At 35.2% G+C, this 26,864-nt stretch overlaps 1 protein-coding gene and 1 non-coding gene across 4 annotated transcripts in view; both read right to left on the reverse strand.

The window, feature by feature from the left end:
* Positions 1 to 1,591: 1,591 nt before the first annotated feature.
* The window catches only part of Sirt1 (sirtuin 1), a 28,679-nt gene continuing 3,406 nt past the window's right edge, over positions 1,592 to 26,864 (reverse strand). For 2 of the 3 annotated variants that reach the window (XM_071611228.1, XM_027931149.2), the window contains exons 3-9: positions 25,096 to 25,337; positions 22,151 to 22,303; positions 10,615 to 10,762; positions 9,806 to 9,885; positions 9,089 to 9,275; positions 6,062 to 6,616; positions 1,592 to 3,651 (exon numbers count right to left, since the gene is read on the reverse strand). In XM_071611228.1, coding sequence (XP_071467329.1) covers positions 3,323 to 3,651; positions 6,062 to 6,616; positions 9,089 to 9,275; positions 9,806 to 9,885; positions 10,615 to 10,762; positions 22,151 to 22,303; positions 25,096 to 25,337 — 1,694 coding nt within the window. In that variant the 3' untranslated portion in view covers positions 1,592 to 3,322. Of the gene's footprint in view, positions 3,652 to 6,061; positions 6,617 to 9,088; positions 9,276 to 9,805; positions 9,886 to 10,614; positions 10,763 to 11,256; positions 11,376 to 22,150; positions 22,304 to 25,095; positions 25,338 to 26,864 lie in introns of those variants that run through there. The other variant, XM_027931150.3, reaches the window with a different exon arrangement.
* Positions 19,353 to 19,462, reverse strand: LOC114089546 (U6 spliceosomal RNA). The gene has a single exon (XR_003582195.1). It is a non-coding gene; the product is annotated as a U6 spliceosomal RNA (small nuclear RNA).

Below are 26,864 nucleotides of genomic sequence, written 5' to 3' on the forward strand. Positions count from 1 at the left end.
CTGAAGGCAAGGTCGAATAATTCCTCTTCTGAGCCCCCTCCCCAGCCCTTGTGCATTTTGGCCATCCAAAGCTCCTTGTGATAGTTTCACTCACCTCCTCTGCTAAAGAATTCACATATCCTTAGCTCCTTGCGCTTGGCAGTGTTTGCTTATAAGCCCAAACCTCTCCCTTCCCTGGTGCTGAGAATTGAACCCAGTGCTTCACACATGCTAGGCAAGTACTCTACCACTGAGCCACAGTCCCAACTCTCAAATATTTCAGAAAACAAATGGAGCAGACAGGCTTATTTTGTGAGAATATTTCCTTTTCAGACTGACCTTAGAGTGTTAAAAGTCAGAAAGGTTGGGGTAGGGCCATAGCTCAGTGGTATAGTACTTTCCTAGCATGATTGTATGAGGCACTGGGTTTGATTCTCAGCACTGCACTGTTTGTAAATAAAAAAAACTTTATTATAAACAATAACTTGATTTTTTAATGTCAGTTCTATTTCTTTGTTTCTCAAACCTGACTATACTTTTGAACTACCTGGGGGTGCTTTTTAGTACAAGCCTTGCTTTGTGCCAGTTAAATATGTATTCATATTCCTAAGAGGGGAGGCGTTCTAAACTTCCTCAGGTGAGTATTAATTACCAGTCTAAAAAGGAGACCATTTCTTCATCATTGAAGTATCCTACTTTGAGTTTAAGGCTGAGTGGCTTATTTAGATCTTTGTCCATTTGGTGTACACACACTCCTAGCTTATAGGTTTAGGAGTTTAAGAAAAACAAAAATCTGTCGTATTTCATTCAAAATAGGGTATTACTATCAAGTGAAAGAGTATATACAGAAACTAAAATAGCTGTGTAGTGTTGAGTAACAGCTTAAACTAGGTATTGCTAAGTCATTGATACTTTCCAATCTGTGCGTATGTGGAATGTCAGGGATTAATTGGGGATTAAAGCTAATTTCTCTAGGGCTGACAGAACAAGGGCACTATTTTTGTTAAATCTGCCTAGCAAGTTGTCTGGGGAGGAAGGTATGACACCTGAGAACAGGAAACTGCCAGTCAAGTCTTTATTCATTACATGCATTCTAATGTGCATTTTTCAGCCTCTTAAATTTAAGTACTATCTCAAAAACTTATAATGGATTGGACTAAGAAGGTTCTGTGGTAAGCCTCAAAAGTTGATGTGGGCTATTGGGCATGATGTCATATGCCTGGAATCCCACTTGGAAGCTAAGGCAGCTTTTGAAGGATAACCTTGAGCCTAGGAGTTTTTTAGGACAAACCACTTCTTGGGGAGGCGGTAACTGGGGATTGAATCCAGGGGCACTCGACCACTGAGTCGGGTTCACACACACCTCACTTTTGCTTTTGAACTCTCAATTCTCCTGCCTCACAAGCTGCTGGGATTACACGTCTGTGCCACCACTATGCCTTAGACAACAGTTGAAATACTAACTTTTGGTGATAGTACAATCAAGCACAATCAGTATGGGGCTCAGTCAGACCTTTATAAATTGGCAGGCAGCATCTAATAAATACAGTCCTCAAAGCTGTATAAATCCTGCAAAATTTAAAAATGTTATATAACTTATAAACAATGTAAATTAACAGGAAAAAAGTCAAATGACAATTTTAATAGACTTTAAAACAGTGTACAAGTATAAAACACTGGTTTTGTATTTCAAAAGTTGGAGGAAGATATCCAGTCATTAAACAGTCTACAAAACATATGCCAGTAGATTACATAAAAGACTATGTACAATATAAAAAGAGCTGAAAACAGTCTTCACTGTAAAAATAATTTAAAACAAATTTTTCAATTTAAAATATCATCTATAGCACAAACACATCATGCAAATGGAAAACTAAATATACTGCATTCTTTAATGTAGCCAAATAAGTTCAGATTGAGACATCTTTTATAATTTTCTACTCTGGCAGTAATGGTCCTAGCTGGGTATTTTTTTCATAAAGAACAGCTATGTTTCAAACCCTCTTTATTGTAATAAATATTAAACCAACATAAGAATATAATTTGGGGGTAATGTTCAAAAAAAGGTCTGGAAAATAAATGTTTTCTGTGACTTTATAAAATAGGAGAAGCTTCTGTAGTTGAAAAGTTGATCTCTAGTTTTAAGGCAGGCTAAGCTTTTAAATAATGTTAACTAGTTTTTTATTCATTAACTATTCTGCTATTACAAGTTAAAGGTTCCTCCCCATAATACCAGGCTAGCAGTTTGGTATTTGTTACACCAAATCCTCCCAACAGGAGACATGTACTTTCTGGCTGAGTTGTTATTAACATCTTATTACTTTGGAACTGTAATCAGGGACCTGTTGTCTTCTTCATTAATGGAAAAACGGCAGTCCAGAATATTACACTCTTCCCAGTAGAAGTACCATTATTACAGATTCAGAAAGGCTTTGCATATTCACATCTTGGCAGTTTAATACTTGTGGAAAAGGATCAATGCAAGCTCTACCACAGTGATAGGTACTTAAACAACAATGGCAAATATTTCAAAACTAAGGAGATCCAGGCAGGCACTATTGTTTCTAGAGCAACTGAAACATTTCCAAAGCATTCACTTGTTTTTTTTTTAGGTTAGTTTTATGAGCCAATATAGACGTCACTACATGTCTGTAGGAAGTACAAAAGCCATCTTCAATTGAACAATAAATACAATACTCCTGAAACTCTTAGCACCAAAGTCTTACTTTGAAAAAGTAATGACAACTGAGTGCTCTCCCGAATATTTCTGACTTTCTACTTACATTGCATGTCATTTTTAATTTTAAAAAAGTTAGCTGCCATAAGTCTTGGAAAATGCCAGTGTTTAAAAATAGGTAATTGTGCTAAAGAATCAAAAGATCAGCAGAACAGATATTTTGAGGACTTCAAACCATTCAATGTTACAAAGAAAAGTGTGAAATAACCATTCTTTGGTCTAGATAAGCTGTTCCCTTTACATTAATTTAACATTCCAATGGCTTTTTGAAAACTTTAAAATGTTGAAACTCACTAGGCAAAAACAAAATTATACATACATACATACAGATGTATCGTACAAATGAAACTTTAAAAGAAAAGTCATGACCAACAGCTGACTAAAGATACTTAGTACCTTTCTTTAAAAAGTTAGTGTTGAGTGTACAAGTACAGGAATGGAAGTTAAAAAATTATCCATGAAAAAAACAATCTACTTGACCAGTCTATATAAATATTACACCTTCTGTTTTCCTTGCTCTATTGAGTTCACAAGTAAACATTCATTTTGACATGCTAAAGTTCCTAATGCTGGTGGAACAATTCCTGTACCTGGACAATTATTACATTATGATTTGTTTGCTGGATAGTTAATGTCTGTTACTTCCTGTTTTATGGATATAGCTTCATTAACTGCCTCTCGATCGCCTCCATCAGCTGCAAATCCAGTTCCTCCAGCTCTTTCCGGAACATCAGCATCATCTTCCAGGCCATTGTAGAATTCTTCAATTTCACTTTCATCTTCCATGGGTTCTTCTAAACTTGGACTCTGACATGTACCACTATCACTGTTACTGCCACAAGAACTAGAGGATAAGACGTCATCTTCAGAGTCTGAATATACTTCAGCGCCATGGAAAATGTAACGATTTGGTGGTAAAAACAGATATTGATTACCTGAAATATAGTAATAAATGAAATGTTAGACTTAATTCAGTCTAGTTGGACAGTCTGGAGTCCAGTGTAGGTTCTATCTGCCTTTTATCACTAGACATTAATTTTGTTTTAAAGCAAGAACTGTGAGTCCTGGATTGAAATATTAGTTCTTTGTACAGGTAGCTGTTTCCTCGTGTGGAGAATGAAATAATTTTAATCCTGATTTAAAAATGAAGAGAGAGAAATCATTCAACAATTCCTTTTTAAGAAATTTGAAATTAGATACCCAATTCAAATTCATTAAATAAAATTTCTCTAAAGCACGTTTTAGAAGTATTTCATCTAACATTTCCATTTATCTTTTTTCCAGCTTGCTACTTAATATACTGTGAATATCTTCATCTCCCCACCATTCAGAATGCAGTTTTTAGATACTGGCATTGATAGCCCCACCGCCCACTCTAAGAAACCTGTACTTTTTTTTTTAGTGCTCAGGATTGAACCCAGGGCCCCCAGAATCTCAGAGTCCTGTAGATATAGGTTAATGACGACAAGAAGAAGCTCATTTCCTCCCCTTAAGCCATGGACACTAGGTCAAGAACTCCTCCTTAAGATGTGTGTGGGTTTTTGGTTTTTATTTTGTTTGGAGATGGACAGAATGACTTTTTATATGGTGCTAAGGCTCTAACCCAGTGCTTCTGCTAGGCAAATGCTGCTCTGTCACTGAACCATAATCCAAAACTGATGTGACAGTCTGCTACATATTGTGAAAAACACTTATTTCAATGCACAGTTAGAAACTAAGACATCAGTATTAATTTTCATGGTTGGAGTAGGAAGTCAAGTACTTTTATTCCAGTGGCAAGACAGAAAACCCCTAGCAGCACTTGGGTCATGTTCAGTGTTTAAAAAAAAAAAAATTAAAAATGGTGATCAGGAAGCATTTTATGTGCAAAAGGAGGCTTTTGTCTGCTCTTGTGAATTAAATGGTAGGAAACAAGGAGCCTTTAAATGGGTCCCAGCATATGATTATATTACACTTTTGTTTCTATAATTTTAGCTCATGATTTAAAAACATTATATTCTGCCCTAGCCTCACTGAAGAATTGGGGAAGTACTAGTTACCAAGACTCATACTTGATTTTACTCTAATCAAGTATAATTCCTGGGCAAAGAGTTATGTATGACCAAGAATCTGACAAAAGATCTTCAAGGAAAATTCCAGTACTAGACTTCTATTTTAATACTCTACTAAAAAATTAGCCTTCTAGCCGGGTGTGGTAGCACACGCCTGTAATCCTAGTAGGTAGGTAGGCTGAGACAGGAGGATCTCAGTTCAGCAACTCAGTGAGACCCTGTCTCTAAAAGGGCTGAGGATATGGCTCCTTGGTTAAGCACCCCTGGGTTCAATCCCCTGGTATAACCTAGTCTCCAAGTAGAACCTACTTCTTGTACCCACTAGTCAACTCTGATCTGCCTCAGCATCATTTATAACTTATAGGGAAAAGGCCCCAAAACAACTTCAGGTGAACTAAAAATTTACATACGACTAGAACACTTAATCTCCATACCATCAACAAGTTTTATGTAAATGTGTATTATGTTTGAAGGTGTGCAAAACTGTTAGGCCTAAGTTAAAGCAAATATCTATTTTTACATTGATTAAATTATGACCTTCCCATGTGTGCTGCTTCTACTAAAACATCACCCTTCAAAAAGCAGCTTTTCTCACTTGTGTTAATACTAATTGATATTCTGCATATATCAAAAGGATAGATGCTATTCCTGATATTCAGTGGAGAAGAATCATGATATGTTTTCCAGATCTGAGACTGTACATTGTAGTGGTTAAGAGAACAGCCTCTGAGGTGAAAGACCTGGAATACAATCTGGCTCTGTGTGCACTTCCTAGTTGTTACCTTGTATGATGTTGCACATAATCCTCTTGGTCTTCCATTTTCCCACCTGAAACAGGGAAGTAATAATACTTCCTACCTCATGTGTTAGTTTAAAATTAAATGTTAGATATGTGTATGAAGTTACTGACCCACATTAAGCATACAAACAAATCATTTCTACCAGTTAAGAGTTTTCAGTGGCAGAGTATATAATATAAACCTATTCTCAATATTTATCTTCCATTTTTCTTCCCATCCCCTGGAGAAACAACATATAGCATACCATTAAAAGCAAACACTCTTCACTCTTTCCTGTATTATGTAAGATACCACTACATTTACCCGTCTGACTTCTGAACTTCACACAATTTTCAATTCAACTATGGAAAGCTACCCAAATCAGGGCTGGGGATTCAGCTCAGCAGCGAAACACTTGGAGCTTCCCCAATCAACTAACCTGCCCAAACTGCTAGTTTGTCCCACCAAAAAAAAAAAGTTTTATAATAATCATACTTTCCAACAAAATTTCTTACCATCAAGCCGCTTACTAATCTGTTCTTTTGCAAGTCTGTTGGGCCAGCACTTTCTCACTGTTTCAGCAACTGAAGTTATTTCACCTTTCTCACCAGTATTGGAACCAACATCTTTCAAATCTGGATTTTCCACATTAACACACTCAACATTTCTAGTAGAAGTCTGTACTTCCTGTGATTTTTCTTCCACACAACTCTTTGATTCAGATACATCCAAATCATCATTAGTCTTCGCTGTTTGGTTTAAAAGTGTAACAATCACTGAAGAATCTGGTGGTGAAGTTCTTTCTGGTGAACTTGATTCTTCTGAAATATTTAGAGGTGTTGGTGGTAACTCTGATAAATGGACCAACTCTTTTTGTGTTCGTGGAGGTTTTTCGGTAATTTCTGAAAGCTTTACAGGGTTACAGCAAAGTTTGGCGTATTCACCACCTAACCTATGACACAATTCATTAATTATGACATCACAGTCTCCAAGAAGTTCTACATCAAAATGCAGATGAGGCAGAGGTTCCCTATTAATTAATATCTGAGGCACTTCGTGTGGTATGGAACCTAAAAACAGGGTAAAAAGAAAGTTAGGAATTGAAGGTGAGCTAATAAAATCATAACAAATGCATCCTGCAAAAAAAAAAAAAAAAAGCCTGAATTCCAAATAAAAAAAAAAGATACCCTCCACTGATACTTGAAAAGTCATTAAGTCATTACATTTCATCAAAAAGCTATCGAGGGGCTGGGGTTGTGGCTTAGCAGTAGAGCACTTCAAGAGCTTTAGTTCAATCCTCAGCACCACATTAAAATAAAAGTATTGTGTCCAACTAAAAAGTAAAAAAAGATATCGAACAAGTAAGAAGCATTAAAGCATCCCAGTTTCTGATCTTGCCAGGTTGGTTACCTCTGTGCAATCTTGTAACTTTCCATTCTGACCTCAATTTCCTTCTCTGTAGAGAATGGGAATAATGTCATTACTTAATTCTTGGCACATAGGTGTTTAGGTTACCGTTGTACTGAAGTAGCTCTTGATACAAAGGTTAAAAGCCATACAGACATATTCTACACTACTTACCAGAAACTTTTTTTACATTTTCAAAAAACCATATTTGCCTATTACCAACACTACTCTATTACCCCACAGGCACAAGCCTGTAATCCTAGCGTCTTGGTAGGCTGAGACAGGAGAATTCCAAGTTCAAAGCCAGCCTCAGCAATTCAACAAGGCCCTAAACAATTTAGTAAGACCCTATTTCACTAAATTTAAAAAAGTGGGACTGAGGGCTAGGGTTATAGCTCAGTGGTAGAGTGCTCATCTTGCATATGAAAGGCAGTGGGCTTGGTCCTCAGCACCACATAAAAATAAACATTAAAAAAAAAAAAAAAAGCTGGGCTGAGGTTGTGGCTTAGTGGTAGAGCACTTGCCTTGCATGCATGGTGCACTGGGTTCAATCCCCAGCACCACATAAAAAAACTAAATAAACAAGGATATTGTGTGTATCTACAACTTTTTTTTTTTTTTTTTTTTTTTTTGAGGCACAGGAGGATAGCTGAAGATGTGGCTCAGTGGTTAAGTGCCCCTGGGTTCAATCCCTGGTACCAAAAATAAATAAATAAAGCTTTTAAGGCAGAGAAACCCAGGTATGGTAACTTGGGCCTATAGTTCCACTATTTGGGAAGGTAAGGCAGGAAGATCACTTGAGCCCAAGAGTTCAAGAACAGCCCAAGTTAGAAAGTAAGAACCCTATTTTTTAAAAAAAAAGGAAAAAACTGGGCTAGAGGTGTAACTCACTCAGTGGTTGAGTGCCTACTAAACATACATCAATCCCAAGGCCACAAAAGAATGGGGAGCTTACACTACTAAATTATGTTCATTTAATCACAAATCACCTATATTCTACTGCACAAGGATTTCACAGCTATTTAGGAAAGTCTGAGTTAAGTGATAAAGCCACCAGATGTAAGACAAATACAGAATTAAGGAGTTTGACTCATGTTTCTTGTGTTTACCTATTTGATTTACTGATATAAAACCATTTAATTCTCTGTTTTGGCGTCTGATTGTCTGCTCTTGTCCTCCCATTTATAAAAAGACACATCTGATATATTTGAAATATCCTTCTCATTTCCCTGGCTTCATTACAGGAGAGAAAGAAGGTAGTATGAAAGCATGTTAAAGAAACTTCCCAAGAATAATAGGGTCTTGAATTACATGGAAACATTGTTAAACACATACACACACTCCTTGGGTTTATGTAAGCTAGAGCCATGTACTACCATTATGATGTGCCATGACTGTCATTACTACAAGAAGAGACTATCATTTTGAATCTCTAAATTATACCTTACACAAGTATATTACACTTCTAATAAGTTGTGCATTTGAAAAATGTGAAAGGTCAAAAACTGTAATATCATGGGCTGGGGTTGTGACTCAGTGGCAGAGTGTTTGCCTAGCATGTGTGAGGCACTGGGTTCGATGCTCAGCACCACATATAAATAAATAAAAGTCCATTGACAACTAAAAAAATACTTAAGAAAAAACTAATATCAATACAAATAATTTCTTAAGTTTATGTAAACAAATCAAAACTAAACTCTGCCACATTAAACACACTGCATTAAAAAGTCTAAGTTGAAGCTGGGTGTGGAACAGTGGCACATACCTAGAAATCCCACCTACTCTTTAGTCTGAGGCAGGAGGATCACAAGTTTGAGGCTGGCTTCTATAACTTAGAAACTCTGTGTCTCAAAAAAACTAGAAATATACCTCACTCAGTGCATTTTCCCTTCATCTGGATTTTCCATGAGTAAGAACTAAAATTTAGTATTCCTTCTGTTTTGACATCCCCCGGCCCTCATTAAATATCATTTGCACATAACCCGCATAAACAAAAATATCATCTAAAAAATATAGCCTAGCTCTTTACCACTTTCTAAATAGGAAAGTGGTAAGATCACTAGAGCCTATTATACAGATCCATAACCTGTGGTATCATATGCAGAAAAATTCCTCCAAAATCGTCACTAACTTACTTGGAATTAGTGCTACTGGTCTTACTTTCAGGGAAGACCCAATAACAATAAGGAGATCGACTTCGTCTTTGTCATACTTCATGGCTCTATGAAACTGTTCTGGTAAATTTTCACCAAAAAAGACAATCTCTGGTTTCATGATAGCAAGTGGTTCATCAGCTGGGCACCTAGGACATCGAGGAACTACCTGCATGTTCCAGATATGGGTTGAGATGAAGTGAAAGAAAGTTCCACGTTAGTAGTAGTCAATATTTCCACACTTTTTAAAAAATGCATTTCAGAATTATCATAGAAAACAGAAAAGCTGTAGAATAAACCGTAGGGAAAATTGGATACAATCTAAATGTCAATTTTAAGTTTACTGATACACAATGAAACATTTTCCTGTATTTTTTCACAGTATTTTTATGTTTTGAGGATTACCACAACTCCTTTAAAGGATCCAAATCTGACATCACTAAAAAGGAGAGAAAGGAGAAAAACTAACATAGCAGCTTCTTACTTGTGACCTGGGTTTTTATTTTAGGCTTATATAACAAAGGAGCCAATTTAATGATTTCAAGGTATTATTGTATTTCATTAGGATTCCCAATGGCAACACTTTCTTCCTGGACATTTCCCTGTCTCATAAATATTTTGCAGGGGTGGAGGGTACTGGTGGCTAAGGAAGAACAGATCAGAGATGAGCACATTCCTAAAATGTGGGTGATTAATTACCTGATTAAAAATATCTCCTCGTACAGCTTCACAGTCAACTTTATATTTACAAATCAGGCAAGATGCTGTTGCAAAGGAACCTAGAAGCAACCAACATGTATATAGTTTATTAAAGTAATATGTTTCTTAAACATAAAGTTTAACACTATAAAAATTACAATTTTAAGAGATTCCACATGGAAATTTAGAGAAAATGAAAAAAATACACGTAATACATGGAGACAATTCAATCCTCCGCTGTGAAACACAGGTGTTAACTGTGTCTTCTAAAACTACTCTTAAATAACTCTACCAGTGCTAAAACTCTTCAGGATATTAAGGTTCCAATTTTAATATCTTAGTTCAACAGATGTGTTTTAGAAACTTTACAGAAACAATCTCATGTTACTGCAATATCTTCTAAAACGAAAAGTATATTAATATTGGTTGGGCACAGTGGCACACGCCTATAATCCCAGTGACTTGGGAGGTTGAGATATGAGAATCAAAACTTCAAGGCCAGTCTCAGCAACTTAGCAAGGCCCAGTCTCAAAATAAATTTTTAAAAAAGGGCTAAGGACGCAGCTCAGTGGTAAAGCACCTCTGGGATCAATTTCCAGTACCAAAAAAAAAAAAAGTGTATTAGTATTTGGTATTATACTTCTGATTTCATTATTTTGCATTCTATTTTTCTTAGATTATCTTCAACTAATCAGATAACATATTAATGATGTTTAAACTCTCATTACTGGAGGGCAGCTTGCTTTCTAATGCTATTTTTTCCTAAGAAACTAAATAAATTACCAAAAGCCATTTTGAAGTTTACTAACCATGACATTGAATTATCCTTTGGATTCCTGCAACCTGTTCCAAGGTATCTATATTCTGAGTATAGTTGCGAAGTAGTTTTCCTTCCTTATCTGACAAGGCTATGAATTTGTGACATAGAGATGGTTGGAACTGTCCAGGATATATTTCCTACATAATGCAAAAGGTAGAAAAAGCTAATGTTAATAAAATAACTATAACAGGCATCCTGCTTAGGTTTAGCAAAAAAACTACCATTGATAATTCCCCATATATAATTTTAAAACAAAATACATGAACATTTTAAAGCATCTTGATGGATGCAACACACACCTAGAAAAAGGATTTTTGCTGTAATATGTATAAAACTCAGCAATTAGTGAACTTGGCCCCTTGAAGAAATGATCAGGTTGACCCATAAACATCACTAATAAATGACTCCTTAGGATATCAAATTTTTGCTGGCTGCAAATTCAGATTTTGTTTAAGGAAAAATGGGAAAAGTTTACACTGAAATTACAGATATCAAAAGTACGGTGACTTTTTAAAAAACTAAAAAAAGGGCTCTGTCAACATACGAATATTTTTAAAAAATTATTTTGATTCATCATTCATTATAAATATCAACCTGTTGGAAGTTTAAAGCTAAAGTTTTAATTCCTTACCAAAATTGTTTTCCTTCCACTGCACAGGCACATACTGGTATAGTATAGAGTTGCTCATGAATGCTGAGTTGCTGGATTTTGTGTGTGTGTTTTTCCCCCCAAATAATGCTTCAATGCTGTTTCTTCTTTAAAAACAAAGAATTCAGATATACACATGGCAAAAAGATCAGAGAAAAAGTATCAATTTTGGTCCTCCCAACTTTTGACAGTGTTTTTATTCAATTTCATTTAGTAAGTGACTATGGCAAAGGAAGTTTCTTCTCTACTTTTTCTTTAAAGTAGTAGCACTATCATCTACTTACTTCCTTACCATTCATTACAGGCTCTAACTCATTATAATGCTAGCCAAAAAAAAAACAAAAAAAAAAAAAACTAGACACAACCATACATCCATCAATAGGGAACTGGTTGTGTGAATATAGCATATCCATAACAGTGGAATATGCAGCCATAAAAAATGAGGGAGACCTAGATGCACTGACCTGGAAAATGGCCCATAACATGTAGGGAAAAAAAAAAAAAAAAAAAAGTTAGTCACCAGTGTGTGTAGTTTTGTTTTGTTGTTAACTAAACAAAAATGGAAACTTATGTATATACAGATAGGTCCATAAGAACAAGCCAGGAAGAATACAAACAAGTTGTAAATAGAGTTGGGGTAATTTTCACTTCTGACATTATACCAAAAACGTTTAATCATGAGATTACAGATAACTACTTTTTACCTATTTCACATCTCAAATTTTAAAAACACTTTGCCATTCAACAAAAGAATACCTTCTAGATAAAACTTAATACACTTTTCCCATGATGGTAAGTATATGTATATGTCCATATGCTGCTAAAAATCTATTATACAAAAATCCAAAATTTTTGCCTTTCAAACGTTTCAAAAAAAAAAATTCAAGAATAACTCTTTGCAAAGAAATGAATAACTGCAATTTAAAAAAACAGAAAATGCATAAGTAGCAGCAGCAAAAGAAGAGTTTATTAATAGAAGACTAAATATAATGGTATAGCACAACTCAGTAGTATTCCATGTTCTGGAATACTACTGAGTTGTGCTATACCATCATCTCCTACCCAGGATACTTTGTTTTATTGCGTTTACACTCAGAAAATTAAATATTGTAGCACTAAAGTACCTTCTGGGAAGATCTTTTAGCATATTTTGACCAATATTAGAAAAAGGCTAGGAACAGATAAAATAGAATCTCTATAAAGCAGTAGGCAGATTGATAAAAGCATGCCAAACACAGAACAGGAAGGACGACTAACTCCAGGGCACAGTCAGAAAACAGGAGTATCTATCCTCCTTGAATTAACTACATGTCTTAACTGTTCTCTTTCAAACGTGAGAGTAAGGAATGCAATAATGTATGGAATGCTAGATTTCACGTATATGCTAGTTTCCCCTTCTTGTCCAACCTGTTCAAGATAGTTTTTAGCCCTTAAAGTTATGAATCAATTCCTATTACTAAGGATAATTTATGAAAAACTTTTATTTTATAATCCTACATTTTACATGTGAAAACCTAAATGATGAGTCTTAGCTTTATTTTCTTTCTAATATTAAGAGGACCATGTCAATTTAAATATAGTATCCAACTATAAAGAATGTAATCAAATTATTCAAGACTATTTTAACAGAAACCAGTTCTAAGATAAGACTCTTAATTTGAGAAGTTTGCTGAAAACTAAATGGTCTATAATTTTTAGATAGGATACGGATTAACTCTTTCACATTAGAAGTATTATATGATAGCCAGCCTTGTTCTAAGCAAGTCCTTTTAAGGAACCAGTCATGAGGGTTGTGCCACTCTTGAGGAGATCAAAGGTTTAAGGTAAAAAAGGGAGCCTTCCACACAGCTGTGTATGAAAAGACACAAATAACCCAGGATTAGCCACCAACCAATGTGGTCAAAGCTAAAGCTCAGAACTACCTATGGAATCTCAGCGTTTTCCTGAGAAAATAATGGCTTTTCTCCAGTGATGCTCTCTGCTTTTAACCTCAGGTTTCTAACAATACAAATAAAAGACCCTAAAAACACAACTGTAATCACGGCCCCTGAAAACTAAAAAGACTCTTCGAAGTCTTAAGAGTTTATCAATCAGAGGAAGGCACACTGTTGAAAGAGAAGTAAAAAAGATTAAAGTAGTAACACCATCATCTACTTACTTCCTTACCATTCGTTACAGGCTCTAACCCATTATAATGCTAGCCAAAAAGAACTAGACAAACTAGCTAAAAAATTCTCCAGTTAAGGAGAATACTCATTATCTTATTTCACTCATTCTGTAAAATCACCCAAATAGACTACTCAATCTTTTTTTAAAAATATTTTCAGTTATAGATGGACACAATACCTTTATTGATTATTTTTTTAACATTTATTTTTATGTGATGCTGAGGATCGAACCCAGTGCTTCACATGCTAGGCAAGGGCTATACTGCTGATCCACAGCCCCAACCCCACTACTTAGTATCTTAATCAGTACTTAATACCCTAACCCTAACCTGACAAATTCAACTGCTGTGCCAGTACACTGGCACACAGTAATCCCAACAACTCAGGCTGAAGCAGAAGGATCACAAGTTCAAAACCAGCCTCGGCATTTGCCAGTAAATGGATGGAGCTGGAGAATATGAGGGTAAGTGAAATAAGCCAATACCAAAGAACCAAAGGCCTGATGTTTTCTCTGATGTGCAGATGCTAATTTACAGTCAGGGGAGAGGGGCACTAGGGAATAGATCAGACAGAAGGGAGTGAACGGAAAGGAGGGCATATGGGGATAGGAATGATAGACTGCATCAGACATAATTACCCTATGTGCATATGATTACACAATCTGTTTAACTACATCACGCACAAGAATGAGAAGTTATACTCCATTTATGAGAGATGCGTCAAAGCATCCTACTATCACGTATAACTAACTAGAATACAGAAAATGAACACTGTACCATTTAAAAAAAAAAACAGTCTCAGCAACGTATCAACACAGTAACTCAGCAAGACAGTGTCTCTAAATAAAATAGAAAAAATGGACTAAGGATGTAACTAAGTGGCTAAGCGCCTCTGGGTTCAATCCATGGTACCAAGTTTGGTTCCTTTAGGAATCTTTATTGAGCATACATGTGTACACAGGACCACAGACAGTAAATATTTTAGGTTTTAGACCATATGGTTTATGTGTATATGGTCTCTGTCACTACACAAGCTCTCCTTTATAATGCAAACGTAGCTATAGATAATATATAAATGAGAATGGTTGTGTTCCAATAAAACTTCATGTACAATGACATCAGAATTTCATGGAAGTTCACACTCCATGAAATATTCTTTTGACTTTTTTCCCAGCAATTTAAAACCTCATCGTTAGCTGGGGAGGCAGTAGGGGGAAGATATTGGTCAATGGACACAAAATCTCAGAAAGGGAGAATGAGTTCACCAATATCTATTGTACAACATGGAGACTATAATTAGTAACAAGTGTATTATATACTTGAAAACTGCTGAGCGTAGATTGTGAATGTTCTTATCCAAAAATAAGTATGTGAATGTTATTTAGTTTGATTTAGCCATTCCATAAGGAAAAAATATCAAAACATGTTGTACACTATAAATACAATTTTTATTTGCCCATTTACATGAATAATAATATATCACTTTAATAAGCAGAGGGTGAAATCTGATCTGATCATACATTATAATTTTAAAAAGCTGACATAAAAAGTAGGGTAACTTCTGTCCTAATCTAACACAAAGGAATTCCAATTAATGAAACTATTAGCTACTATTTAATGAAATTTTAGTATATACTTAGGTATAATAAGCCCTTATATTTTGTATTTATTATAATTCCACATACAAAATTCAGGGCTGGGTTTTTATATTTTAAAAGGTTAAAGAAAAATAATATGTCAGAGACCCTATGTGACCCATAAAGCAGGGCATATATTTACTATCTGACCCTTTGTGGAAAGTTTGCTGACCCTGTTCTAGACATATATTCTTTTTTTTTTTTTTTAGTTGTAGATGGACACAATGTCTCTATTTTATTTATTTACTTTTATGTGGTGCTGAGGACCCAAGCCAGTGCCTCACACATTAGACAGGCAAGTGTTCTACCACTGACCTACAGCCCCAGCCCATATATTCCCATTTTACAAATGAAAACAAAAACAAAGCAAAGAAATAATTTATCAAAGAAATAATTTATCAACAGGAACCATAAGTAGCATACTTAGCATTTATACCTAGTTTCAATACAAAAGTCCTGTTCTTAACTGCCTTTCCAATTTTATGCTTCAGCCTCAAATTTTCTATTTTTCTTTTGGACTAAGCACCATTTTTCTTAGGTTACAAACTAGTCTAATTGAGCAAGACTAGTTTGGTAAGTCCACCTTATTTTGCTCAATTTCATAGGATTACTACAGGCTGGAATTCCACTAACCCAAACATAAAAATACTCTTCAAAAAAACATATTCCCTAAAATCAGTATGAAAAGAAAAGCCCCTTGGGCTGGGGACATAGCTCAGTTGGTACAGTGCTTGCCTAGCATGCACAAGTAAGTCCCTGGGTTCAATCCCCAGCTCCCACCAAAAAAAGAAAAGCCCTTGAAATGGGGGGAAAAATGGCTAAGAACAAGAACAAAAAGATAATTAGAAGATACACACAGGACCAGAAGTAAAAGTAGTCATCCACACTAATTAAAACATAATACTAAGGGCTAGTGGTATAGCTGGGGGGGGGGGGGGGGGGGAGGAAGAATGCATGAAGCTCTAGGTAAAAATCTAGGGCCAATAAGTAAATAATAAAGATAAAACAACAGGGGCTGGGGTTGTAGCTTAGTGGTAGAGTGCTTGCCTAGCACGTGTGAGGCACTTGGTTCGATTCTCATATAAATAAGTGAGTAAATAAATAAATAAATAAATAAATAAAGGTACATTTACCACTAAAAAAATATTTAAAAAAAAAAAGATAAAACAAAAGACAAGAACATTAACATGCTAATTTGTTACCTATCATACATTTATAATTTAAAATCTGCTAAACAACCCTAGATTAAAAAAAAAAAAACCTCTAATACCCACTGTTAGGAGATTAATTACATTATGTACAACTTCAAGACAAACTACTATACAGCCCCCACCCACCTCCCCCATGAGATGTATCTGTTAAGTACCATTTATTTCCAAGAATACTAAGCAAGAAGCTTAGCATGGTGGCACACTCCTCTAATTCCAGCTACTCGGGGAGGCCAATCACAAGTTTGAGGCCAGCCATGGTCAACTTAGCAAGAGCCTATCTCAAAATAAAAATAAAAACGACTGGGATATAGCTCTGTGGTAGAGCACTGCAGAGTTCAATCTCCCAGAACTGAAAAAATAAATAATAACACGTTAGACTGGCAGTGTTGCTCAGTGGTACGGTACAGCACTTGCCTACCACAGACAAGGCGCTGGATTCCATCCCTAGAATGACCAAAAGAAAAAAAAAAGTTAACACTAATATATTGTGGGGTTTTATTTGAGGGGGTCAGGGGATGTAATAGGGACATGCTAAGTCAACCTTCTCACGTATGTGTGATGAAAGTGTATTTTATTTCAACCTTTTCTGGTAGAAATGTATCTAAAGCTAAGGAAAAAAATGAACTTGCAATTTCTCTCTCAGGAATTTATTTTAAGAACAATGGCAATATACCAAAAAGGATAACTGTAGCAACACTATTTGGATGTCCTAAATATGCACTTTCAGAATTATAGTATACCTATTGATCATCATTATATAACATTAAAAAGTATTTATGCTGGGCATGGTAGTACACACCTATAATTCCAGTTACTCAATTGGCTCAGGCAGGAAGACTGGGAAGATCGAGGCAAGACTGGGCCACTTAGTAAGACTCTGTCTCAAAAAAATAAAAAGGACTGGGGATGTAGCTGAGTGGTAAAGTTTGGTACTGGGTTTAATCCCTAATACCAAAAAGGAAAAAATAAAAGTATTCCAGTGTCTGACAGAAGAGTTTGTAGGAAATCCAGAGCAGTTCAGAGAACTGCTTTTATTATAAAGGTGTAATATAATATACAACTCTAAGTACTACAATGACACTTATATATATATGTAACATGTACATGGGTATTAACATTATCTTCAGATAAATGAAACTACAGCGACTACATTTTTCTTTTGCTTGCATTCGTTGACTTTTTAGGTAATGAGCTTGTTTTAAAACTCAATTTGGGGCTGGGGTATACTTCAGTGGTTAAGCGTTTGTCCAGCAAGCATAAGAGCTTTGATCCCTAGGGCCACCAAGAAAAAAAATATTAAAACTCCATTATCTTTATAACTACCTGATCTGATAAGTTTGCATACTCTATTTAAAGCAGTAGTTTATCAAATATAAAATAACACATTTTTGGAATGAGGTTCATAAAAATTTAGATCATATTTCTTCCTCTAGCTTTTCTTGAACTTCAATCATTTCAAGGAAAGAACAATCACTGAATATTTATAACTATGACCACAACTCATCAATTTAAGTTCTTAGTCAGGTGTGGTGGTGCATAACTGTAATCTCAGCAACCTGGGAGGTTGAGAAAGGAGGAGCACAAGTTCAAGGCCAGCCTCAGAACTTAGGCACTGTCTCAAAATAAAAACAAAAGGGAAAAGTAAAAAAAAAGAAAAAGACTGGAGATCTAGCTCAGCTATAAAGTGCCCCTCAGTTAAATTCCCAGCATGGTAAGTTCTTATTAAGCAGAAGAATAAGACCATGGTTCAGAATATAACTATCACTTTGAAACTAGCCTTAACTATTCTTGTACAAAAGAATTCAAAATGGTACCACATGGAAACATACTATAATATGCTTATGCTAAATGACAGCAATTTTGCAGGGGACACTGACCCTTTCTACCATACATTTTTAAATGTCAAGTCTGGTAGCAGAGGTGTTTACAGCATTTAGTGGGTGGAAGCCAGCAATGCTGCTAAACACTTTGAGACCCAGTAAAGCTCCCATAGCAAAGAATTATCCAGTCCAATGTTAACAGTGCTGAGTTGGTAGAGCAAGCACATGGCATGCACAAGAGGTCCTGGGTTCAATTTCCAGAACCAAAAAGAAACAAACAAACAAAAAAAACCCGCTCTTAATGGACCAGTAACCTTTTCAATATACCTCTCCTTTACATTCCCAGTATCAGTGAAATCTAAATTTCTTCTCAATAATCACATACAACCAATGGCTTAATTTGGTGTAGAAATTATCTTTCTTCCAAAATATCTAAATTTCACCAGTATTTCCTTTTTTCATAGCTTCATACTAAATTCATTTTCACTCACAACTAACAAAACTCACAAGCCATTTTATGAACTTTCCATCTAGTTATAGTGACCAGCAGAAAAGCTGAAGTTAGGCTGAGTTACAGCTCAGTGGTAGAATACTTGCCTAGCATAAGAAAGGCCCTGAATTCTATACACATACACAAAAGTGTAGGTTGTTCTTTGTTCTTGGAAGGTTTAGGAATCTTTATTTGCATATTCTCCATTATTTGGGTACTGTCCTGCATTCCTTGTTGTTTCTCCTAATCCTTTTCCTAGTTATTTTTAGACCCAAATTAACTCATATTGTCTCTTCTACCTATATTATTAAGTACTACTGCAGTAAGCAGATGCTTTCTTCCTAATGTGAGAATTAAAGTACAAAGAATTATATATGAATAATAATTAAAGATTAGTTTAATTAGCTCTTAACATAAGTGAAAACAAAAAAGCAATCAAGCAAATTTTTATGTAAATGGTATTAGAAATAATTTTAAAGACAAATGAAAAATGTTGACCTTTTCTCCTCCCAAGTAATATAAAATCTGCAAGGCAATAGTGCTTAAGAACTACTTTAACACATTTAGTGGGTTTTTTCCCCCATTCATAGAACTTTTACTCCACTTGCATGAAGTAAATACATGTGTTCCTAACAATTACACTTAGATTGTTCATGAAAATTTCTTAAGGCATTAAACAAAGCTAGCCATCATCTCAAGTTATTTCCCTGTTAACTATTTTTTAGCATGTTAGAGAAGAATCAAGAAATATACATATGTGTGGAAGGCTTCATGAATTTGCATGTCTTCTTTGCTCAGGGGCCATGATAATCTTCTCTGTAACATTCCAATTTTAGTATATGTGCTACAAGAGAAGCAAGCACTAACTAGTGTGCCTTTTCTGTTGTAACTTTTATTTCTATTTTCCTTTATGCTTTCTCTAATTTCTATTAAAATTTTAAAAGTTTTAGGATTGTCTTTATCAGGGTAATTATTTCTACAGCTTTTCATATGTTAAAGTTAGTTTAAACTTAAGATAAGGTCTTACTATGTTGACCAGGCTGATCTAGAACTCCTGGGCTCAAGCAATCCTGCTTCAGCCTCTAGAAACATGAGCTATAGCACCCAATTTGGTTCCCACATTTTCCTAAGTGTCAGTTTACCACATTGGAAAAAAGCACATAAAAATCTGCTTTTTAAGGGCTGAGGCTATAGCTCAGTGGTAAAGTGCTTACCTTGCGTGTGTGAGGCACTGGGATCAATCCTCACCACCACATTAAAAACAAAGATTTTTTTAAAAATCTGCTCTTTAAAATAACTGAACTCTTAATTTTAGATATCTAACTGCACTGTATAAGTAAAGTAGGAAATTTATCTTCATGGGATAGTTTAAAAAGCCAACAAGAGTTGATTTTGGAAATATAGAAATACCCACTCCCCAATTTAACAGCAAAAATCTTGGGACCATTATAGAAAATTCAGTAGTAAATTAAATTTTTATAATGAGATCTAAGATCAAAGTAATTTCTAGTTACCTGCTGGCCTTCTAGAAGTATAAAGGTCTACTAATTAGAGCTGCTATAATGCCAATATCCTAGGTCCAAATCAAGAGATCTATAATTAAGTCATCTTTCCTTGGTCTTCAAAACCATGCTGTAGTCCACTAGCACTAACAGATTAAAACAGTGCATCTTCACTAATCTGTAATATTTTGTAATGAACAACCAAGTGTCTGCTCTAAAGGTCAGATATAGATGACCACCATTATTGCTGATACATGAAGTAAAAAGTTTGAAATTTGGGGGCTGGGGTTGTAGCTCAGTGGTTGAGCGCTTGCCTCGCATGCGTGAGGCACTGGGTTCGATCCTCAGCACCACATAAAATAAATAAATAAATAAAACAAAGATATTTTTTTAAAAAGTTTGAAATTTTGGTAAGTTTCAAGTTAAGTTTGAAGGATTCAAATATTCTTGACTGCCTGAAAATTTTTCAAATACAGCTTAAATCATATATATGAACTTTTAATATGATTTCCCATCTTATTCTAATATACATTTGATGTACTACACTGGGACAAAACAAACTTTTATTCTTTAAAGATAGGGACCAATTTAAATTAATACCCATTGTTTTGAATTAGAAGGATTTTTCTTATAGTAATGTAAATATTTATTATGGTTTAAAAGTATATGAAGACACCCTTTAAAATTCAGGTTTACTTATTTAATTTCTGGATTCACTGAAAAATAGTCTCTTTCAAAAAGGCCCTTTTGGGGGCCGTATGGAGTTACAAGGAAAGTGCCGCCCATTCAGTGTACATGAATATCTGGTGAAAAAAAGTTTCCAGGGTGCCACCAGGAGACCATGGCTAACCCCTCAGCCCTTTAGCATCACACCTGCCTCTTTGTACCCTGTTTTCACTGAACCATGAAATCTTCTTACAGGGAGAAGAAGAGTCTTTAAGAATTAGACCAATTAGAATGGGGTGGGGCATCAAGAACCAACATCTGGGTTCTTGTAGACTTTGAAGTAGGTAACGAGCACACAATTAAAGTTGTTCATAGAAAAAAAAAACAAAAAGGCCCTTTTGAATGTACATCCAACTTTAATCATCTTTATCCATAAGACCAAACTACAGGAGGAAAAACCCATGTTTTCTAATGTCTAAAATCTCTTAGGCATGGTATAATGATTAAACTTTATAGCAGAGCTACACAAGAGATATATAAATTTTCTAGTAATCACTTTAAAGTGAAAATTTTAAATATATTTTACTTTACCCATTATTGATTCCATATAATCAATATCTGTTAGTATTTAATAAATGAAATTAACAAAAATTTTATTTTTCTGAACCAAGGTCTCTAAAATCCAGCACGTCTTCAGTACTTCATGCTTCAACTACTCAACAGTTACATGTAGTAGTAGTGGCTTCTGTACTGAACAGAGTGATTCTAGAGACCAATTTATTGACAAAAATGCAATCTCAGAATCTTCTCCACCCTTAATTACAAATGATTTTTTAGGCTACTACAAAACATACCAGAGTAAGCTGAGCACACTGGCAGATGCTTATAATCTCACCATTCAGGAGGCTGAGGCAAAAGGATAGCAAGTTGGAGGCTAGACTCTGCAATTCAGACCCCAACTCAAAATAAAAAATTAAAAGGGCTAGGGATGTAGTTCAGTGGTAGAGAGCTTGCCGATTATGCACAAAGCCCTGGGTTCTATCCCCAGTGACACACACACAAAAGTAGATGTTATAATCTTCATGACTCAATAAGAAATATTGAATGTCAAAATAGTTACATCACTTCTATATGGTCTATGAACTCCCAAAGAGAAGCCCAGAGCGTGAATAAAGTACATATTTAAAGTTAAAAAATAAGATAGTCTTTTCTGGAAAGTAAACTCAATACTAAAATAAAGAAAACTCCTGACTAATCTTACATCACCATAGTAATAACATCGCTTAACAGACAATGCATTCAGAAAGCGTAAAAACCCTATACATTAACAAAATACTTTTTCATGAGAGGCCACCAAATAAGCAATAAGAAAGTTAGTAGTACCTTTGCAAACTTGAAGAACGGTCTTGGATCTTTTCTGAAATATTCAATATCAAACATTGCTTGAGGATCTGGAAGATCAGGGAAGTCTACTGCAAGACGAGCATAAATACCATCTCTTGACCTGAAGTCAGGTATTCCACATGAAACAGATACCTGAAATATGCATGGCATAGTTTGTACAATTAACTCTTCTACCTTTATAATTAGTAGCTCTCTTACCATACAATTTTAGAGGAGAGCTGAAAAATAAAGTTTTGGTTTGAAATATTTTGGGGAGAACAGAAATACCACCTTACCCTGATTTCAAATAAAAGTAATAACACCCAAATAAATGAGTCTAATTAAAACTGCCACATATTCTGTTTTTAATGGTGATAATAAGGAATTTTAAATCAGGATAATTTTAAACCTTTAAGCATTTAATGAACAAATTAAAGCAATTGCAATCTGATTGAAAAGGGAATAAACCAATTCAATCATTTAACTAGAAAGCAGGCAAGAATTTCTACCACAATTATTTCCCAAGAAATCGCTCTTATATGGTCAATATCCTACTACCCTCAAGAATACTAAATTCCTATGTTTTCTTTAAAAATTATTTTGCAACCAGGCATGATGCCACGATCCCAGAGACTCGTAAGGCTAAGGCAAAAGGATTTCAAATTTGAGACCAGCCTCAGAAATTTAGGAAGATTGTCTAAAAATAAAAAAATAAAGAACTGGGGTTATAACTCGGTGTTAACACATCCCTGGGGTTCAATCCCCAATACCACAAAAAATAAACTATGTTGCAAGATGGGCATGATGGGTACTGTACCCTTATAGTGCCAGATACCCAGTAGGCGGAGGATAGCTTAAGCTCAGGAGTTTTAGACCAGCCTGGGCAACACAGTCAGACCCCATCTCAAAAAATAAATAAAAAACTACATCGCATTATATTTCAGCTCCTAATTTTTTTTTAATATTTTTTAATTATTGATGGACCTTTATTTTATTCATTTATTTATATGTGGTGCTGAGAATTGAACCCAGTGCCTCACACTTGGGAGGCAAGTGCTCTACCACTGAGCCACAACCACAGCCCGCTCCTAATTTTTAAAAAATGGATTTAGACACTATGCTTATTCTACAAATAAACCCTGACATTTCAAACAGAGGATTCAAAACTTTTACACACACACACACACACATTTGGTACTGAGGATTGAACCTATTGGCAATTTTACTACTGTGCTACGTCACCAATCCTTTTTTTAAAATTAATTATTCTAAGAAAGGTCTTGCTAAATTTTTTAGGCCAGCCTTGAACTAGTAATACTCCTGCCTCAAACTCTTAAGTCATTGGAATTATAGGCATGTGCCACAGCAGCACTATGTTAAAATTTTATTTTATTTTATAATTTTACTGGAGTTGACTTCACCTTGACCTCAGAGTAAAACAAACTTATCAAAATCACATCTGTGGGGCTGGGGATATGGCTCAAGCGGTAGCGCGCTCGCCTGGCATGCGTGCGGCCCGGGTTCGATCCTCAGCACCACATACAAACAAAGATGTTGTGTCCGCCGATAACTGAAAAATAAATATTAAAAAAAAAAATCACATCTGTGAACAAAATCTATCTAACCTGGGACTTGAATGTAGCTCAGTGGCAGAGCACATGCTTACCATGTTTAAGGCTCAATCCCCAGCAACAAGAACTTAAACAAGAACCAGCTGGGGCACGGTGGCACTCGCCTGTAATTCCAACAGCTCAGGAGGCTGAGGCAGAAGGATCACAAGTAAAAAGTTAACCTCAACAACTTGGCAAGGCCCTAAACAACTTAGCAAAACCCTTTCTCAAAATTAAAAAAAAAAAAGGGTGGGGGTGGGGATGGGGGGTGGGGGCATGGCTGGGGATGTGGCTCAGTGGTAAAGCATCCCTGGGTTCAATCCCTAATACCAAAAAAAAAGTTAACTATTCTTATTATTTAATAACAATCGTTCACAACTAAAAATGATAGAAAACTCACACCTATAATCCCAGCAATTTGGGAGGCTGAGGCAGGAGGATCATGAGTTCAAAACCGTCTCAGCAACTTAGTGAGGCCCTAAGCAACCTAGCAACATCCTGTCTCTAAAATATAAAAAAAAGGGCTGGGGATGTGGCCCAGTGGTTAAGTGCCCTGGGTTCAATCCCCAATACAAAAAAAAGAAAGAAAGAAAAAGAAAACAGGACTGAATTTTATTCCTACAGTTGCTCTGGTTGCTAACACACAATGTACTCTATTCAACACATAATACATAACAGTCTTAGGTAAAGTCAAATGAAAAATGTCAAATTACCACAATCCTACAATAGTAGAGCACATGATTTATGTGTGAAGCCCTGGTCAAACCCCAGTACTGCTAAATAAATAAATATATATAAATGTAAATAAAATTAAAAATGACCTGCCCCCCACCAAAAAAAAAAAAAAATCATCATAATCCTATCATTTTCAAATGATAAAAGACAGGAATCTGTTACCTTCCCATCACTAAGTTTTTCATTTGTGAATATCAATTACATTTCTGATTTCTCCATGAAGACTGACCAAATAAACAGCATCTCCACCTAGACCCTGACTTACCATAACAAAAGCAGAATCACAATTCCCTGCATCTCCCTGAAGAGCTGTGGTATAATATAGGCCAAAAAAAAATCTTGCCTTAACTCCCATTACCTACTGTGCCATAGATAGAAGCAAATATTTTTTAAAGGCTGTTAGAGAGATTTTTCAGAGTCTCTTTTCTCAAAAACTGAACCAATTTAGCAACTGCACTGCACTCAGATTTTGGCAGTTTCCAAACATCCATTCTAATTAAGGATGAATTCTTCTAAACCAGAAAAAAAGTTCCTTAATTAGAAAAAGAATAAGATAAAACCACCTCTTCCTTTTATAGGTGTTTTATACATCTTACATACCCCAGCTCCAGTTAGAACTATTATTTTTTTGCACTCTTGCAGTAATTTCACAGCATCTTCAATTGTATTAATATCTTTTCTTTTTTTCCTTTTTGGTGGTTCTGAAAGGATATTAATAACAATCTGCCACAGTGTCATATCATCCAATTCAGGTGGAGGAATTGTTTCCGGTAGTAAATCTTTAAGAATTGTTCGAGGATCTGTGCCAATCATGAGATGTTGCTGAACAAAAGTATATGGACCTATGTTAAGAAGAAAAAGATTCAGGTCAAATCTACTTCCAAGAAACTTTTTAAAAATCTCAGTTTTCTGAAATAATGCATTAGTAATCTCTAAGGTTATTTTGCAAAGAAAGAAAATGCAACTTATTTTCTTCTCAAGATACCCTTAATGCTATATACCAATGAGATTAAGAAGATCAAGAATTAGTGCCCTCTTAACCTATAAATATGTATTTCAAGAGTCAAACTGAGGGACAGAGAGGGTCCAGTGGTAGAACATATGGTTTAGCATATACCAGGCCCTAGGTTCAAACCCCAGCATCAAAAAAATTTTAAGATGAATTAACTATAAGTTTTTATGGTTAAAATCTAAAATCATTCACTATAACTTATAATAAAACCATTTACAAAGTTGTTCTATAAATCATTATAGAAAAGACTCTACCAATCCTAAAAGTCCATGTTATTTATCAGGGACATAGAAAAAAAAAAGTCTAGGCTGTAGTTGTAGCTCAGTGTTAGAACACCTGCCTAGCATATGAGGCACTGGGTTCAATCCTCAGGACCACATAAAAATAAATAAATAAAAGTATTGTGTCCATCTACACAATACTTTTATTTATTTAAAAATAAATTTTTTAAAATTTTTTAAAAATTTTCCATTATCAACCTTTAATTTGATCTTTACCAGTCTCCCAAGATGACTCATACAATGTTTATGTTTTTTAAATATTAATTATTTTTCACCCTGAAGTTGCTCAGATCAGATTCCTAGCTTGAGAAAATAAACAATATCAACATTAAAAAGGAACTAACTAGTCATCACTATGTTTAGATAGTCAAGGCATCTGAAAAAGCTAGAGTACCAAAATTTTTTAAAAATCACTTTTTAAGATGGTTATGTTACATCTTTGGTATAAAAATCTGATATTGCAGGGCTGGGGGCATAGCTCAGTGGTAGAACACTTACCTAGCATGTGCAGAACTCTGGGTTTAATCCCCAATACAAGAGGCAGGGGGAGAAGGAAAGACAACTTTCCCATTCCCTAATTTTGTAAATACTTACTAAGCACAAACTAGGAATAAAGCATTGTACCTACATTGACACAACAGCAGTTAAAGAAACTCAAAAATCCCTGCCTGGGAGTGGAACCACCATTTGACCCAGCCGACCCCTCTCCTCAGTCTATACCCAAAGAACTTAAAAAGAGCATACTATAGGGACAAAACCACATCAATGTTTATAGCAGCACATTTCACAATAGCTAAAATGTGGAGCCAACCTAGATGCCCTTCAATAGATGAAGGGATTAAAAAAAGTGGCATATATATATATATATATATATATATATATATACACACACACATATATATATACACACAATGAAATTTTCCTCAGCAATAAAAGAGAATAAAACCATGACATTTGCAGGTAAATGGATGGAGTTAAAGAGAAGATAATGCCAAGTGAAGTTAGCTAATCCCAAAAAAACAAATTCTGCATGTTTTCTTTGGTATAATAGTGGGATAGGGAGATGGAGCAAGGGA

The sequence above is a fragment of the Marmota flaviventris genome, chromosome 4, assembly GCF_047511675.1.
Source record: "Marmota flaviventris isolate mMarFla1 chromosome 4, mMarFla1.hap1, whole genome shotgun sequence".
NCBI classification, from domain to species: Eukaryota; Metazoa; Chordata; class Mammalia; order Rodentia; family Sciuridae; genus Marmota; species Marmota flaviventris.